Raw genomic sequence first — 19,905 nt, forward strand, 5'->3', positions numbered from 1 at the left:
ATGCACACAACCGACGAGTAGCAGGAAAAAGATAAACAACAATAAAATATTCATAATTATAAAAGAAAACTAGTTTAAGGCAAGTGCATTGCAAGTGAATAAATTATGCATTTCCCCAAATAAACAATGGGCAAATATGTCAATTATAGAACTCGAGCACTAATATCTGAAAATTGCTTTTTTTACAGGAAATTTTGATCAAATTATGTAAATAAGGACAGTTCCATATAAAACAGCCATAAAATCTGCCAGAATAAAAGTTTTGTTTTGTTAAGAAAAGTAAATCATTAATAAACAAATAGTTAAATAATAATAATGCATTAAGAAAGCAGCCTTTAAACGATGAAAGGCGTAAAAATGTATTTTGGATGTTTTTGTTTAAAAAAAAAAAAACTAAAGAAATATCAACAAATAAACAAACAAATCAACAACTCAAACACTTTACGAAATGCCTAAATCATAATCTTAATATTAAACGGCTCATAAAAAGGTTTTATGCCTGCAGTGTCTTTGAGCAAATTGTTGATTACAGTGAATGCCTCAGATTTGTAATAATGATCTATAATCAATAGCTGTTCCGCTCTTCTGAATGGTTATCTGGTTGTGCTCCTGAATGCAGTGATCTGTGGGGAGGCGAATGGCATCACACTTCTTCCACAGGTCCCCGCCAAACACGTGCTCCGGGTCATAACAGATGGTTTCAGAGCCAGGTTGCATCACCATGGCTACTGCCAGGATGCAGCACAGCTTATGCAAAGACTTATGACAAAAACAATAGCAGATGATGACGATTTGAAGACACTAGATGTATTCAGTGAAACAATTTAAGAAAAAGGATGCAATTGCATGTCTCAATTAAAGAGACCACTTGAAAATTCCCCATTTCTCTGGATTTATTAGGTCTGGGTTTGAGTGAAATTATTTTTTTTCATTTAGGTAGCATTTGATAGCGTTTTTTGCTTTCCCTCCCGAAATGAGAGAATCAAAAGTTTTATTAAAGCTAAATGATTTGTCAAAAGAATTTACTCCAGATATAGATTCTTTAAATCTTCTCTGGTTAAAACATTGGATTTGTGCTTTCTTAAAATGATGATTCCCTTGTCAAAAATCCTATTGGAATTTCAGTTTATCCTTTAGGATCCTATATGGGATCTTAATGGATTCCTAAAATTTTAATGGACATTAAGCATTTTTCTTACAGGATTTTCACTTTGTCCTAAATGATTTCGAAATTCTAATGTACATTCAGAACTTTTCTTCTAGGATTTTCACTTTGTCCTATAGGATTTTAAAATCCTTTAGGGCATTATGACTTAAATTATTAGAATTTCCGCTGTCTTTAGGATCTGATTTAGATTTTTTAGAATTATTAGACAGTGTTCGTTTATGTAATTAATTTTTTTCCATAGGATATTTTTGAAGTATAATGTATAAATATATAAACATTACATTATAAATACACATATTAAATTAAAATACTAATGAAACAATACATTTTGTTAATTTATCTTTTATTTAATCAGCCTTTTCAGTTTTGATAAAACCAAAAATAAAATAACCGTATCTCTTTTTTAGTAGATAAGTAATTTACAGTTAATATAGAGTACAGTTAATTAACAGCATTTTGCAGCATTATATACACACACACACACACACACACACATATACATATATATATATATATATACATATATATACATATATATATATACATATATATATATATATATATATACATATACATATATATATACATATACATATATATATATACATATACATATATATATACATATACATATATATATACATATATATATACATATATATATACATATATATATACATATACATATATATATACATATACATATATACATATATATATATATATATATATGTAGATAGATAGATAGATAGATAGATAGATAGATAGATAGATAGATAGATGTGTGTGTAAAATACAATATATATATATATATATATATATATATATATATATATATATATATGGTATTTTTGTCATGAATTTTGTGCCTGCCACCTGGCGATATAATACCTGTTTACAGGTATCAGATAAAGTATATTTTCGGTCGTCTTCCTCACATGGTAAATTCTGACCAATGAAGTTTTATATATATATAAAAAAAATAAACATTTTAGTCAAACATTCCTATAAATTGTTCATCAGAAAAAAAAAAGGAAATTTGTAGTAGTCGCCAAGTACAGTATAGCAGCCCCATTGATGTGATCTAAGAACTGTGAAGAGATGATGGATGCCAAGGTACCCATAATCTTGGACCAGGCCATATCAGAGCAGATGCTGAGGCGGTCATGGAGCAGTGGAGAGCATGAGACTGATTCCTAAAAGACCTAGTGACAGCTCTGCACAAGAACTTTGCTCAGAGGAGAAATGCTCACCTGAGCCTGGTTTCTCTCAAGGTTTTCTTTTCCTTCACCTTCATCAATTGGTGAAGTTGGTTCCTTGCCACTGTTACCACAGGCTTGCTTGGTTTGAGACTTGTGGAGCTGCGCATCGATGGATTTGCTCTTCAGTGTTTGGACTTCCAGCAGTGAAAATTAAACCACACTGAACTGAACTTTAACACTGAAAACTGGACTGACACAGTTGCAATTTACTAGAAGCGCTATAGAAATACAGATGTAGAGACATAGATTAACATGAATTGAATCGAATTATAGTCGACAAAATATAATACATAAAGTCAGTGTTTGTTTTGAGGGATTTATTACTTTAGTGTTATAACATTAAATTTCATAAATTTCATAAATTTTTGCATGTGGCAGTCTGCACCATTTATTTATTTATTTTTAATTCCTCCCCTTTTTTGCCCATGCTACTTGTCAAAGTTGCACAATACTAAACAAACAAGAAACATTTAATGAACAAAAGTAACACTATAAAACACGCTGATTGACTGGAAGTCCAATATCTTAACAGTATCCATGATCTACTTTGATCAGCGCCAAAAACAATAACCATGCAAACAGACAAGTAAAACAGAACCAGTGATCTGAATCTTTCGCCTTATTGAGAAGTAAATAACTTACATTCGTTAGCTATTGAATAATGTTGCTGCTACATGAGAGGGCAAAAAGGTATCCTTTTAAAAACCTGCCATATATGATATGATTCTTTAAATCTTAGCCCTTCTTCACACAAAACAGTTCAGCACATTTGCTCAAAGTGCAGACAAAAATAGCGACAAAACATCCCATACTCAGGCCATCTATTTACAAACCTACAATTCGCTTAGATGACTTCTTGGGAAAACACAATTTTTGACATCACTTTTTTTATATTCCCATTATGAGAGATGTAAGACACATGCCAGCATTTGATGCAAGTTCCTCCCATTATGTCTGCTCTTCCATTTCCTTCTTGATTTCATCGATGTAAGGGTGGTCTTTTCCGTGGGCAATGTCCATGATTGCGAGAGCCTGTGATAAATTCAGACACAACAAGTTTATGCACCAAAAAATATTTACAGCACCTGTTTTTTGTTTGTTTTTTCTCTTAGGTTTCAAAAGAACGCCCACGTCTAATATTTTCATATTGTTTTGCAATTAGCACTACCAACACATTACCTTCTTTAAAGCTTTAACTCCTTGAGTCCTCTTTTCAAGTCCTAGATACAGTCGTCCCAGTTTCAGGTACATTGAAGCCACATTCAGGGAGTATGGAGGGTAGTGCACACTGGAAAGATATAGATAAAAGTAACATATACTGTAAATTAAAGAGAAAATGCGTACATGATTGAATCAGCATCTTTCTATTTAGTTGGACACACACACAAAAAATTAAAAATGTAAACCCATTGACTTCGATTGTATTTTTGTCAATATCTTCTTTGGTTCATTAAATCATTAATGTTTCAAACAACCTGAAAGTGAGTAAATGAATGAGAAATAACTATGCTATCTTTAAAAATGTACATTGAGTGTAAATGTCCTGGATACCACGTTACCTGTAGGGATGGATAATTTTTTCACCGTATTTCATCGCTCCGTCCCAATCCTGCATATAGAGACAGACACCCATTGCCTGATACATCATGTGCAGCATGTATACGTTGGTTTCGGCGAAGATTGCACCCATTTTCTCCATGCTTAATTCACAGATTTCCAACAATTCACTGGGGGGTGCTTGGAGGTCAAGGAACTTTACGTCAAAACCACAACTTTAAGGTTTAATCAAAACTAATAATCATGACCAAATCTGTCATAATCATGTCTCGCCTCAGTCAATTGTATCTCAGTAGGTCTACAACGCTCAACACAGCTGCATTGGTTTGTTAAACAATACTTTATCATTTTATCACAGTGTAAAATAACCTCTTTAAATGCAATTTTAAAAAGTGCATTATGGTTAACCCAATAAAAAAATATTCTTACATTGTTCAGCCACCCTTCACTAGTCACAACTTGTTTGAGTCTCACAAAAAAGATATTTACAGTGCATCCAGAAAGTATTCATATCTATTCACTTTTCCATATTGTTTTATGTTACAGCCTTATTCCAAAATAGATTAAATTAATTTATTTTCTCAAAATTCTACACACAATACCCCATTAATGACAATTTGAAAAAAATATTTTTTTTAAGAAAGACAAACAAATTGTCTGTAGACCTCCAAAACAGGACTGTCTCGAGGCACAAGGCTGTGGAAGGTTACAGAAACATTTCTGCTGCTCTAAAAGGTCCAAAGAGCACAGTGGCCTCCATCATTCGTAAGTGGAAGATGTTTGGAACTATCAGGACTCTTCCTAGAGCTGGACGCCAATCTAAGCTTAGTGATTCAGGGAGAAGAGCCTTAGTCTGGGAGGTGATCAATAACCCGATGATCACTCTGTCTGAGCTTCAGCGTTCTTCTGTGGAGAGAGGAGAACCTTATAGGACAACCATCTGTGCAGCAATCCACAAATCAGAACTTCATAGTGGAGTGGCCAGACAGAAGCCAGTCCCCAACTGGACTTTGTCAAAAGGCATCTGAAGGACTCTCAGACCATAAGAAACAAACTCTGGAGTGAATGCCAGTTGTTACGTTTGGAGAAAACCAGGCACCGCTCATCACCAGGCTAATATGCAGCATTGTGCTGTGGGGATGTTTTTCAGCAGCAGAAACAGGAAGACTCGTCAGTATAGAAGGAAAAATGAATGCAGCAATGTACAAAGACATCCTGAACGAAAACCTAGTTCAGAGTGCTCATGACCTCAGATTGGGACAAAGGTTCATCTTCTATTAGGACAATGACCCAGAACACACTGCCAAAATATCAATGGAGCGGCTCCACGACAACTCGGTGAATGTCCTTGAGTGGCCCAGCCAAAGCCCAGACATAAATCCTATTGAACATCTCTGGATAGATCTGAAAATGGCTATACACTGTCGCTTCCTATCCAACCTGATAGAGCTTGAGAGGTACTGCAAAAAGGAATGGGCAAAAATTCCAAGCTTGTGGCATCATATTCATATGTAATTGATCCCAAAGGTGCATCAACAAAGTATTGAGCAAAGGCTGTGAATACTTATGTACATGTGATTTTTCAGGTTTTTTATTTTTAATAAATTTCCAATTTTTCCAATTTTGAGGAAATAAATGAATTTGATCTATTTTAGAATAAGACTGTAACAAAAATGTCTAAAACAGGGGTGCTCAATCCTGTTCCTGGAGATCTACCTTCCTTCAGATTTCAGTTGCTACCCATATCAAACACACCTGAACCAATGAATTAGGACCTGAACACCACTTGATAATTACAGGCAGGTGTGTTTGATATGGGTAGCAATCGAAATCTGCAGGAAGGTAGATCTCCAGGAACAGGATTGAGCAGCCCTGGTCTAAAAAGTGAAGCGCTATGAATACTTTCAGTATGCACTGTATATTTTCGGGTGAATTATCACTGTATATTGTTGCTCAAGAAATAGTTATTATAATTTTGACAAAATATTGTGGAAATTTGGAACAACTGAAACAATCCTAATTAAATATAAGTTTCTTAAAAAATAATTTCTTCCCCAATATTTTGAATTTTGGAATGTTGTTTTCACTAAAATGGAAAATCATCAAGCAGAGACTAAAAATAAACCATTGCCTCTGAGATGCTTCATACTCAAAAATTGCCCAATAGCACAGCACTGTAAACATTTATACAGACAGACACAGAGCAGAATTTAACTAAGACCAGCAAAGGATATTTTTGTAGTGCTTTGCTCTCCTGAACTCCTCAATGACATTTCTTGCGTATATCACCATCTGTTTGATTTCCTCTTCCTCTGGAGGTGTGCTGAGCTTCTGACGGATCTCCATTTTGGCTTCATCCTACAAAAAAGGAAAAAAAGGAGAGAAAAGGCATTGCACAAACATCAACTTTTACTTCTTTATTCAGCACATGCTTTTTTTGGTCAGAACAGTAATAAATGTTACGCTTTTTTTCTACTGTGATTAAAATGATGAGCTCTATCCCATTTTTTTTCTTTTTTTTATATCAATAAAACTGTGAAGAACATTTTAGATTTAAAAGGTGCCGTTGAGTGCACTGATTCAATATGTTTAATTGTTATCTGACATCTACATAGCAGGTACAATATGTGGCTTGGTTAAGTTTAATATTTCTGCACAATTTTATGCTCATTTATAATCACAGAAATTACCCCTAGAATGAAAAAAAACTTGTTTTGACCATATTTGGAAGGGTCATCTATAGTAATGATTATATAATGACTCCGTTTTTTGTATCTGAACTCTTTATACCTTTTACAAGTTGAGTAGATGCAGTGTAAACAATATTTTCACCTGAAGTGGTGGAAAGGTTTATTTGAGCTTTCAGTGGGATATCTTTAAGCCAACATAGTAACCTAGTTTGCTTCCGAGTTGTATTTTGGATGAAATATAGGCTAAATTATAATTATACTTGACAAAAGGCACAAACAGAGATGTATTTAGAGTTCCATTTTGAAGCTTTAATCTATTCGAAAACACAGGCAGGATTTAATGTCAACCCGTGCATAAAGTTTAAAAGTTTAAAGTTTATCTGCATCCTTTAACTCAAGAAAAATAACAGGTGAATGAAATGGTACAATGCATTATATAGACAGAACGAGACTAACCTTTGATTTTGAGGTGCATTCTTTACAGTCACAATTAAAGAAGTAAGAGTCTTTCAGTCGTTCAATTCTATCTTCTGTTGGATATAGGAGGTCAATATAACTGTTGAAGATCTATTCAAGAGAAACAAAAAGAATTGTCACACAATATTCAACAATGATATTAGCAACTAGATTATGCAAAAAGGTGTTAGAAAACTCTCTGGCTATGCCAGATAATGTTATGCAACTTCTACATTACAAATTGACTAAATAATTGCACAGCTTGATACTAAGCAACATAGTCTGCTTGAACGTGACCCTGTAACGAATCAAATAAGATCTGGTTGGTAGCTTTTGAGCAAATTTCACACTACATCAAGCAATACATTGTATGCGTTTTGTTTTGGTTTCCTTCTTACCTCCTCTTCAGGGTTGATCTCCTGCACGGCTCTCACTTCTGCCACTGTACCCTTATACGTCACAATCACATTTGGGCTACAGCTGTGATTCATCAGAGCAACGCTACCACACAACAACACTCAATTAACAGCATGTATTTAACAAACCATGCCAATGCTTTAATATGCGAGACCTACTCTGGAAATAAAGCAGATCCCAAATGAGACAGCTCTTCATCTTCAATGGTGAAGCCATTACAGTTCACCTGTGGTGAAGAGAGGGAAGAATTATATTACAGTGCTTCTCCTGGTGTTTAAAAGCATGCCACACATAAAAAAAAATCATCAAGGTCAATTCTGCAATATATAATTGGGTTTGTTTGCAATCTGAAAGATGTCGGAAATTATACAGTTGATTGTAGAACTGCCGTGTATTTTGTCAATATTAACCTCCTAATATTTTTCAAAAACAAACCCTTCAATGAAACAGTTCTGAGTAATAACAAACTATATCAAGTCATCACTAAAAATAATCTTGGTTTGTGTATTCACGGACATTTTCCCTTGAAAATATTAAATGAAAGACTCCCACTATGTCTATTTTTGACAGTCTCCGTCTCCTAAATCATTAATTCAGCTTCAATTGTCATAAAGCAATTATTTAAATCTTTTTTTTGTTTTGTTTGCCAACTCTGTTTCATAGGTTATTAAAAGGCATGACAACATTTAAAGCACTGAGAAAAACAATATGTGACCTGCTAAAAGTAATTTTACTTCCTCTGGAGGAAACTGAGGTAATGAGACACTGACTACGTTTACATGGACATCAGTTATCAAATTATTTGCCTTAATCTAATTAAGACAAAAATATGATTAAGGTGTTTACATGAGATGCTTTTTGAATATTCTTTTCATGATCCCGTTTTACATGTTATAGCACATAATTAGATTATCGTCATTGGTTCATAGTGCTATCTACATTTCCTCTGGAGTTTTAGGTAATTTCGGGTGTTTCATTTTTAATTTGTCGACTTTAACTGCAGTTTGGCACTTTTACATTTATTCACAAACACTTCATGCATGCCCTTCATGACAAACGAGATATTGGAATCGGATGCAACTATGAACTGCTGAAAGAGTTCATAGCGCATGCTGAATGGAAGAAAAAAACCTCCGCATTTCATGATGCAGGTGTCTGTGGTCTGCACTGACTGGGTTAATAATATCGACTGTGTATGTGCAAAAAGTATCAAACAGCCGCGTGTGTGTGTGTGTGTGTGGACTATTCTGTTGCAAAATGCCTCGAAAATCCTACACGACAGTAATAATTCGATTAAGGTGTTTACATGACTGTAATGCACTTCAATAATGTGACTAAAATGGGCATACTCCACGTCTTAATTCGATTTCTCTTCAATTCAATTATGACCTTAATCTAATTAAATTAATCAAAAATCCCTGTTTAGACTATGGTATTCTCTTAATCAGATTATTTTCTTAATCGCATTAAAATCAAATTATTAGTGACCATGTAAACGTAGTCACAGATTCTGGTCTTAAAGTAACGACGCTCTGCACATTTTGTAGGTTTGATCCATTCGACCATAAGTGCCCTGCAGAGTGGACATCACAGGATATTCTGCCATCATTCCAGCTCAAATTGTTTTCAATTCAAAGGATATTAATTTGTGTGATATGTAACTTCTATGCAAATGTGATGATTAGGTTTTTATCGAGCTGCTTATCTAAATCAGGTGTGTAAAACCATTGAGAGTCATGCAAAATATTCAGAGCCCTTGTACGCCATGACCAATTTTTGGGAACCTCTGTAGTGAGTTGTCATTTATTGTTGTCATTTATGTATTTCTTCTTCTCTCACACTTATTTTATCCTCATTTGTAAGTCGCTTTGCTTAAAACTGTATTTCTAAATAAATAAAATATAAAATAATCCTTGGACAGTTGACCAAGAAATGACTACAATGTCACTTACTCACCCTTTGTGGCTTTCAAAATACAAAATAACAAAACAAAAACAGATAATTGAGAGTCATTCTCTGTAAAGTTAAATAAAGGAAAAATTACAGCTGACTTTACCTGAGCGATAAGTTCAGTAAGTGCTGCATTATCAGGAAAATCGAGATGTCGAGAGTAAAAGTGGTGTAGCGCAGCAATGTCTGTATCGTTCATCTCATTCTTCTCATTATCCAGCTTGTCCAGATCTGTCAAAAGTGTACCATAAATGCAATTAGCATTTCATCTTCATAAAGGTTCCAATCTCGCATGATCACAACAGACAGCATAATAAAATATAATTGAATTTCAAGCTAATAGCAGTAACAGCTCTCTTTTCATCAAAACGTACAATGTCTGACATTTTGGCTCCACTAGTTAGAACTTTCAAGACTAAAGTTCTCCTCCAGGCGTCAAATATCTGAGACAAATGGTAAGGGCCAAAAAACAGGTGTGGATAGTCAACTTCAAACCCTTTTAAACAAAATAAACAGCCTTTGAATTTGTTTAAATCTTATAAAGACAGTGTTTGCCTCACTCAGAAATCATCTAGACACTTACGTGCTTCTAATTCTCGAAGCGTCAGCACTCTCTCTGAAGGCGTCCTTTCTGTTTGGTGCTTCTGGAAAACAAGAAAATGGTGTTAGAGAAGTTAGAACTTGCAAAGTGTCAAACATGCCAAACAAAACCTTGTTTTTGTGTTTGATAAGATGTAACAGTTTTCCAGCCAACTGTCTAATGGCGCTTGCTGTGTGACACAAAGCGCCATGTGTCGAATGAGTGAGTCAGAGAAAGAGCTGACGCATTCAGGAAAAAAAAACATCCATGAAAACACATGGTGGCACCATATGTGCATTGAAAATGCTGCAGCGATATCTAAACTTACAATATATTAGAAGCTACACCATGCTGACTCTGAAATGTTGTATTAAAAAAATTATTTAACAGCATAATTTCACAAATACACACTAAAGTTGATCATCAAATCATTTTACACAATCAAATGGGTAAGAACTAAATAAATCCAGTTTCTCTAAATGAAATTAAATGAAAAATAAAACTCTAAAAATGAAAAAAAAAATATATATATATATATTTTTTTTCCTCATAAATATCAAAATATCGTATAATAAAAAAACAGTCTGAAAATAAAAAACACCCACATAGTAAATTTGAACAGTTAATGTGGGCTAGAAAAACTTGAGCGCAAAGAACTACAGTTTGGTCTAGTAACTGTATCAGCTATTGAAAAGCTACATATTTGATCATACAACATCACTTTGATTTTATATAGAAGCTTTTTAATTTTTAATTGAGGCTTAATACCGTATTGTCTTAATATGATTCCCATTTATATTGGGTTGTTTACTTGGATTATGTTAATTGTTTTGTCTACTATTGTCAAATGCTGTGTACCATTAATCTGCTAGTAAAGGTTGAAATTCATGCAATACAAAAAGGCCAAGATAAATAACAGCTACAATATTGGTGATTGGGTGCTGCTTCTTTCAGTAAATATCCTTGAGTCCGCCTAGTACAACTTGTTTATGTATTTATATAAAAAGGTAAATGTATCTTATTCCAACCACAGAATCCATTTCAAACCTCCACTTGCCACACTAGCCATATACTGGTTGATTAGAGGCTTTATGTATGAGGTTGGGGGGAAAAAAAGATGAATATTACAATTGGTGACCTTTGCATCAGTGTGTCCAAAAATGGAAAGCCATGTGTTTTCACACCTGTGAAGGTTAATCATCTGCACAACGTAACAGGTGCAGCACAATGATCTGAATTTCCCCAGACTGCTTCTGAATACCGATGTTCAATTTATAGAGCTGTCTGAAACTTGAGTGAACAACTTCATTTCCTACATTTGTTCACTACTTTTTTACCCAGTTCCCTCTGATTTCAAGTGTTACAAACAGTTGTTTTTGTTCTCAAACAATATGTTACTAAGAACAGTGTCATAACTCCAAAAAGGAAATACTATGTTAAGAATACTTGTTGACTATGTTATCCACAACAGACTGACTCACATTATTTACTTCACTGATTGAACGGGCTATATGTAAAAGGACTTTTAGGGCTCTATTTTGACGGTCCATGCGCAGAGCGCAAAACGCAGGGCGCAAACGCTTTCAGGGCATGTCAGGACGCGTTTTTGCTAATTTAAGGACGGGAAATCTGCCTTGCGCCGCGGCGCATGTTCTAAAAGGGTTGAGTTTATTTTCTTAATGAGTTATAGGTGTGTTTTGAGAATAAACCAATTAGAGTCTTATCTCCCATTCCCTTTAAGAGCCAGCTGCCTCGCGCCAAGAGCGCATTCGCTATTTACAGGACGCAAAGTAAGTCTAAGTGGAAAAAATGAGCATTTCACAAGCAAACAGTTAACAGTTAACAGTTTTTTTAACAGAAAATTGTTAAACAGAGCATCTACTGCGTTAGAATGAGAGATTATGGATCACTTTTATTTTCGCTCTTGGATGGGGAAACCTTTACGCACAGACATCAATTAGTCTATAAATAAATACTTTTGTTTGTTAAGCGCAAATATTTGTTTCAAAAATTCGTTTGAAATTTCTAAATTCAGTTCTTATTTCCAGCAAACGAATAAATGAATAATAATAGCAAAATGGGCTCATAAACCTGAGTTATATCCTAAAACACATGCTGTGCCCCATATGGTCTAAAAATTGACAGGTGGGCAAATCTAAGCTTGTTTTTAATAAAACAAATATAAATATGGATATAATAAATAATACTGCTAATAATAATAACATTATACAAAAGCAAATTGTTATGAATAAACTGAAAAAGCCTCCCGAGATGAAGAAGACATAAAAGCAGGGGTTTTTCATATTTATGTAGGCTAGAAAATAATATGTTTTGTAATATTTGAATCCTTTATATTTATATCCTATATCTATTCTTATTATATCCTATATATATCCTTAATATTTACATTTTTTCATATGTAAAGATATTTGCCTATTGCTCTCTTGTGCCTATTAAGCAGTGCAAAAGCGAGGCGCAACTCTGCGCCGGAGTTTAGACCGGGTTAGTTTTGGTCTAATTAAAAATCTATTATAGATTCTCAAAATAGCGACGCGCCAGCGGTCCGCCTCAGAACACCTTCCTTTTTAGACCAGAACACCCATGGGCGCAAAAGTGAGCGCTAATGCATTTGCTATTTGAACAGCGTAGCGCAACGCCTCAAAACGACTCTTGCGCCAAGCTGAAACTACCAAAAGACTACTGCGCCATGCCTTGCGCCACACTGCGCCGGGTGTATGATAGGGCCCTTAATTTTTCAGCGATTCCAGTGAACTGTCATACAATTATAAAATTGCCATCTTTGGATCACAGAGTGGACAAGAAGCACAACATATAATTCAAATTTTTTGCACCTTGTTATTGAAAGATGAACATTTATTTTACAGTTTTTTCAATGGAGATTCTGTGCTTGCCTGCTCCTGATGACGCTTGCGTTTAAATAATAATAATAATAATTCCTTATATTTATATAGCGCTTTTTTAGGCACTCAAAGCGCTTTACACAATAGGGAGGAGTCTCCTCATCCACCACCAGTGTGCAGCATCCACCTGGATGACGCGACAGCAGCCATTTTGCACCAGACCGCACACCACACACCAGCTGATTGGTGGAAAAGAGACAGAGTGATGAAGCCAATTAGGATATGGGGAGGGTTAGGAGGCCATGATAGACAGAGGCCAGTGGGCAGATGTTATTCTTTTTCGAAGGACATCCTCGGATTTTTAACGACCAGAGAGTCGGGACCTCGGTTTAACATCTGAAAGACCGCACTTACTGAGCAGTATAGAGTCCCTATCACTATAAAGGGGCAGTAGGACCTACACAGACCGCAGTTTGGGCACCCCCTGCTGGCCTCACTAACACCACTTCTGGCAGCAACCTAGCAACCATGTGGTCTCCCATCCAGGTACTGACCAGGCGCAGCCAGGCGCTGTGAGAGTTGTAGAGAGCTAGCTGGTGGCTAGATAAAGTCTTTTGTCTTGTTCTACACTTGAACAACTAAATAATTGCTTCAGTCTATTTACAGATCATATTTTAATTAAATTACATTATCAATACTGTAAAAGGAATCTAATGAAATTGAAAATAGTCACATTAACCTTTCACCAAAAGTTTATCGGTTGCTGAAAAACACCCGCTTTGCATATAACCCATTTGCTCACCCATTTTAATTACTTTGTTAATCAACTCAACTGTCATACACTACATAGCGATTAGTGAAATAGTGAACAAGCGACTGGTTTCGGATGTAACTAATGTGTCTGAAATCTAATAAACGATGTCTTCACAAGCAACATACAGAGATGGGGGAAGCAACAAGACACATTTAAATCCATCATTTGTGTAACAGCCAGTCTTCTGAAAGTCTTTGTTTGGGTTGGATTTTGAAGACAGCAGAGATCTGTGTGGTCTTTGCAGTCTGCTAGTTCCAATAATCTTGTGCGCAGACATTTAGGCACATGAATCAAAATTACAACAAACAGCTAAAGAAGAAATTCATATATTACTAAGTATAGATATTTTATTTTTTATTCTTCTTTAAATAATCTTCCATATTGTAAAATAAAAATTTTGGGGTCAGCAATCACTTTTTTTTTTTTTTTAGCAAGAATCCAATACTAACAATGTCCTTCATAGGGTTACAAGGATACGAGATTTTGTTTTGAATTCCAAGGACACAAGACATGTCCTTATAAACCATCTTAACATTCATACTAACATCATATTCATTTCATTACACAAATTTGTGCCCTCATAAACCACATAAACAAGAATACACAAAGAGACAAACACATACAGTTGAAGTCAGAATTATAACCCCCCCTGACTTATTAGCACCCCTGTTTATTTTTTCCCCAATTTCTGTTTAATAGAGGAAAGATTGTTTCAGCACATTTCTAAGCATAATAGTTTTAGAAACCTATTTCTAAAAACTGATTTATTTCATCTTTGTCATGATGACAGTAAATAATATTTTACTTGATATTTTTCAAGACATTTCTATACAGCTTAAAGTGTCATTTAAAGGCTTAAATAGGTTAATAAGGTGAATTAGGTAGGTTATGGTAATTAGGCAAGTTACTGTATAACAATGGTTTGTTCTGTAGACTATCGGAAAAAAAAGCTTAAATGGGCTAATAATTTTGTCCCAAAATTGTTTTTTAAAAAATTAAAAACTGCTTTTATTCTAGCCGAAATAAAACAAACAAGACTTTCTCCAGAAGAAAAAATATCAGACATACTGTGAAAATTTTCTTGCTCTGTTAAACATAATTTGGAAATATTAAAAAAAGAAAAAAAAAAAGAATCAAAAGGGGGATAATAATTCTGACTTTAAATGTACATAACCTTTAAAAAAGTAATATCATTAAACCTAAAATAAATTAGCATCTTATTCAAACCCATGACAGCTAATAAATTGAGATATCTAGAGAAACTGAGAATTTTCAAACAGTCTCTTACTACACTACAGTATGCCAGTAAAGATACACTGTACTGTAATTAATACACAACTGTTTTCATAAATTGGATAATTAAAAAGGATTGCTGGGGAGCAGCATCATGTTAAGGTAAAAAAAAAAATCCCTATTTGTACTTAAATAAAGTTCTTAAAAAAATTATTCCATGCATAAATAAACAAATGAGTAAATAAATCGTTTAAAAAATATCACTATTAGTGTTATCACTGTATTTTGATCAAATAATTCCAGCATTTATCATACTTTTAAAAACATACAATCTTTGAACTGTCCCCTCAGTAACAAATATTATAAATGTATTCAACAAAAAATAATAAATATAAAATACTTTCATGTGGAGATGTGTGGTATGAAGACATACCTCCTAACAGAATTGCCATAATTGTAAGAAGAGAAATGTGACGGCAGTCTCATACTGTCTGATCTGAAGTACTGATGAGTAGAGTGGCTAAAACTATATCAGTGCAGCAGACCAGCCACAGAGCCGCCTCTTCAACACGGCTCCACAGCCAAAAAACATTTTAAGATCTAGCACTATAGCAGACTCTCAAATGTACTGTAATTAATACAATGGAGTTATTTCTGTAATCTGTAAATGTCCAACTATGTACAAGTGGGCTAGTAAGCAAAATGTCATTAACTGTTAAATAATTGTGCATTCAAAGAAGCCTTGAAATTGACATTCGTCAGTATTGTCTTCATTAACGATAAGCTAAAAAAAATTGTTTTGGTTCAATAAAATGACGCTAAAATATAAATAACATTTAATAAAAATGCAAAAACGCACTGTGATGCATGATAAGGGCACGCTGAACCAACCAGTGGCGATAACAACACTTTTATGCAGTCTTCACAACCAAATGGGGAATTAATTATTAGCACGAGTTAACAGCACACAAATCAATGCAAACGTGGGAACAGAGGTGGATTACAGTCTTGTGGGCGAATATACAATGAGAAATATGCAATATGCAGAAATATACAATGTGTTTGCTGTGAATGTGCCAAATTTGCCTCATTTGTGACATCAGCATTTGGTGTGAGCCAATCAGAAAGGAGAAAACAGCACAACCAACTGACGTCATGAGGCAAAAACTATAGATTCCAGAGTTTTGGAAAATGTGACAAACAGTAAAACCGCTTAGAAAAAAAAAAGTGTAATTTTGCAAATACATGTGCTTGTGTGGACATTTCTGCCTTGGTAACTGACAGAAATGAGGTGTAGTAGTTGAAAAATTGCGATAAACTGAAACAACAATTAAGGTGCACTGTAAAAAATGCAACACAAACCAAATAATTTAACTTAAGGTTTTTTTTTTTATTATAATTTTTGCAGACAGAAAAACAAAGAACAGAAAACTAACCCATCATGAAACAATAATCTGTGCAAAATGTAAAATAAAGCATGAAACAGGAGAAAATGGCAGCATACACAACATATGACCTACAAAAAAACAGCAGTGGATGTACAGAAAAAAAACAAACAAAAAAAAAAAAACGTACAAATCTTCAGAAATTAAACAACACTATTATTAGCTTGTATGGTCTTTTAGGGAAAAAAAAAACTGGATCCCACATTTTATCAATTTTCGCAGAGTTCCCAGAGGTGGTATATCTAATTCTTTCCAAATGTAAAGTGGAGGCGAGACCGAGAAGCCAGTCAAAAAACAGAGGCTTAACATTTTTATTCCAACAACAAAAAACTTTTTTAGCTATGATCATGCCATACTGAACAGGTAACATTTCGGTGTAGAGTCTCAAGAAAATCTGACCAGCCAAAAATGGCTATCATTGGGTCAGGGAGTAAAACAGCCTTAATGTTTTTAACAATCTTAATTTGATTTAAAAAAAACTATTAAGTTGTCCCTAATAACTGTCCCTCAAGAACTGTGTGGTTTCCGCTAATTTAAAATAAGTAGTCTGAACAAGAAGTACTATTATTTTGTATTTTAAAATGCCAAAAACAAACATCACTTGAAACAATAATTAAAAAAAATGTTTAAAGCTTTTTTTCTGGGACTGTTTGGAACACTTTTAAGGGATAGTTCAAAACAGAGTATTCTATAACTATTCACTCGTCCTCCAATTGTTCCAAGCTTGTTTGAGTTTGAGTTTTTACTAGGGACTCTGGGACTGTTTGGAACACTTTTAAGGGATAGTTCAAAACAGAGTATTCTATAATTATTCATTCGTCCTCCAATTGTTCCAAGCCTGTTTGAGTTTTCTTTCTGAAAAAGAAAGCTGGAATCCATTGACTTCCATGGCATTTGTTTTTACTAGAGAAGTCATTGGTTACAGGTTTTCAGCTTTCTTAAAAATATAATATTTAGTGGAAAATATGTTCTTTAGTTTTGAACAGAAACAAACAAACAAAAAAAAAAAACAGAACAAAAGGTTTGGAACCACTTGAGCTGTTTATTCCACAGCCTTGGAGCAGCAGACCACAAAGGAACATTTTCCTCACTTTTTCAGGTATGTCCTCAGAATATAGAAATATATAGAAATAGATATGGAAACCAACAATCCCTTTAAATTATTCCCCTGGATATAATAAAGCTGTCTAAGGCTTTAAAACAGGGGTGTCAAACTCATTTTATCTCAGGGGCCACATGGAGTAAAATCTATTCATAAATGGGCCAAACTGGTAAAATCATGGTATATGTAACTTAAAAAACAACAAATTCAAATTGTTTTCTTTGTTTTAATATGATCAACATGAAACACAACTCTGGAGCCTGAGCACAGTGTGTTCAAAATAGTAGACACAACATCATTATTGATCACACCAACTTTATTTAAAATTTCTAGAGAAAAAGAACACAAACACACAATGCCTCAGTGATTCACAGAACTGTTAAACAGATCACAGAAATATGTCAGGGTGTCTCATGTAGCACTTTAAGTGAGGTTGCATAGTTTATTTGACCGCTGATAACTGGCATCTTTTAGCTTTCAACAGCGCATCAATATCAGGCGTCACATACTGAGTCGCAGCCAACTTCAGAATGTGATTCAAGTGCTTGTGCATGAGCTTTCTTTTTATTTATGCTCATTACAGAGAAAAATCTGCTTACAAAGATATGTGGTTCCACACATTGTGACAAATTTTTATAAATTCGTAAGATTTAGTACGATTTTTACCAATGGCAGTTGGGTTTAGGGGTGTGGTTGGGTGCCACGCCTCCTTTTTAAAATAGTACATTTTTGTACGACTGAACTCATATGAATTAGCCACTAAACTGACACAACACAAAATAGTTCAGTTTCTCCAAGCGATCACTTCAGTGTGGTATGATAGGGTATAAATGTAGTCTTTCTCTCTGAGAAGGCTGTTAAACTGATGCCGAATTAGGCTTCTGGATTGCTATTGCTATTAGCATCCATAAAACATTACGCAGCTTTTAATCACACAAAGTATAACATTAATTAGGGGAAGATAATGCCAAAATTACATTTGAACCCCTACACTGACTTGCAAATTTCTCAATTTAAGCATTAATTGCACAAGTCAAAGAAAATATATAGCACTAATCTAATCTAATGTTTTGTTTTGTTTTGTTTTACTCTGAACAAAAACATTGGAGACACTTTAGGTCACAATTTTACGGTATTAACAAACCATTAACTAAAACCACTACTAATTAGCTGTTTAATAATAGTTTGTAATAGGGCTGCTCGATTTTAGGAAAAATCATAATCACGATTATTTTGGTCATAATTGTAATCACGATTATTCAAAACGATTATTAGTTGAAGTCAAAATTATTAGCACTCCTGAAAATGTATTTTTAAATAAATATTTCCCAAATGATGTTTAACAGAGCAAGGAATTTTAACAGCATTTCCACTAATAATTTTCTTCTGGAGAAAGGCTTATTTGTTTTCTTTTGGCTAGAATAAAAGCAAATATAAATATTTTGAAACCTCTTTTAAGGTCAATATTATTAGCCCCTTTAGGCAATATATACTTTTGATTGTCTGCAGAAGAAACTACTGTTATATAATGACTTGCCTAATTACCCTAATTAAGCTTTTGAATCACACTTTGAATTTGAATGTTTGTATTTAAAAAAATATCTACTAAAATATTATGAGCTGTCATCATAGCAAAGATAAAATTAATCGGTTATTAGAAATGAATGATTAAAACTATTATGTTCAGAAATCTTTCCATTAAACAGAAATTGGGGGGAAAAGGTTGCTAATATTCAGGAGGGCTAATCATTCTGACTTCAACTGCGTATATTATTTTCCTCCCTGCAAAGGAAAGAGAAATAAATACAATAGAATAAAAATATGAAACAAACTGTGCTTTTAGCATCTTCACCGTAAGAAAAACACTTTAGCTACAAAAGTCTTCAGTCATGACTTCAGTCAAGTCTTCACCGCATTAATCAAACTTTGATGCATCACTTGCTTTTGTTCATATCTCAGACAGTTTTACCTTTTAAAGTTTATTAAAATATTTAAAACAACAGAACATGAGTTGCTCTAAAAATATATTTTTTATTATGGCAAGAATTAAAACAAAAAAGTGCACTTACTAAAAAATACAGATGTTGTTTAGATTTAGCCCGCTCCACAGTTCACACATTACTGTCTGGCTAGTTTCTGTCCTACTTATACTAAAAAGGCAATTATGGTCCAGCATTCCTGACCATTATCACCAATAAAGCCTAGAAAAAAAAGGCAGCAGTATATTGTAAAACATTAGGTTTAAATATTCCTTCCCAGTTATCAAAGAAATAATTCTGTGACTTAATTATAGCTTTGTAACTATTAAATAGTTTTAAATTCAAATTTGCAATATATAAATCAGTGTTAAACTTATGGCTGGTGAAAAAC

General features: G+C 34.0%; 1 protein-coding gene across 2 annotated transcripts in view; it reads right to left on the reverse strand.

Moving 5' to 3' along the window:
- Positions 1–2,732: 2,732 nt before the first annotated feature.
- The window catches only part of smyd2a (SET and MYND domain containing 2a), a 28,892-nt gene continuing 11,719 nt past the window's right edge, over positions 2,733–19,905 (reverse strand). Inside the window, exons 3-11 of one of the 2 annotated variants that reach the window (XM_087288986.1) lie at positions 10,084–10,144; positions 9,607–9,731; positions 7,709–7,776; positions 7,532–7,634; positions 7,134–7,244; positions 6,222–6,345; positions 3,990–4,164; positions 3,610–3,718; positions 2,733–3,462 (exon numbers count right to left, since the gene is read on the reverse strand). In XM_087288986.1, the coding sequence (XP_087145112.1) occupies positions 3,379–3,462; positions 3,610–3,718; positions 3,990–4,164; positions 6,222–6,345; positions 7,134–7,244; positions 7,532–7,634; positions 7,709–7,776; positions 9,607–9,731; positions 10,084–10,144 (960 nt within the window). In that variant the 3' untranslated portion in view covers positions 2,733–3,378. 2 annotated transcript variants of the gene reach the window in all.

This window comes from Danio rerio, chromosome 17, assembly GCF_052040795.2.
Source record: "Danio rerio strain M-AB ecotype USA chromosome 17, GRCz13ab, whole genome shotgun sequence".
In the NCBI taxonomy this organism is placed as follows: domain Eukaryota; kingdom Metazoa; phylum Chordata; class Actinopteri; order Cypriniformes; family Danionidae; genus Danio; species Danio rerio.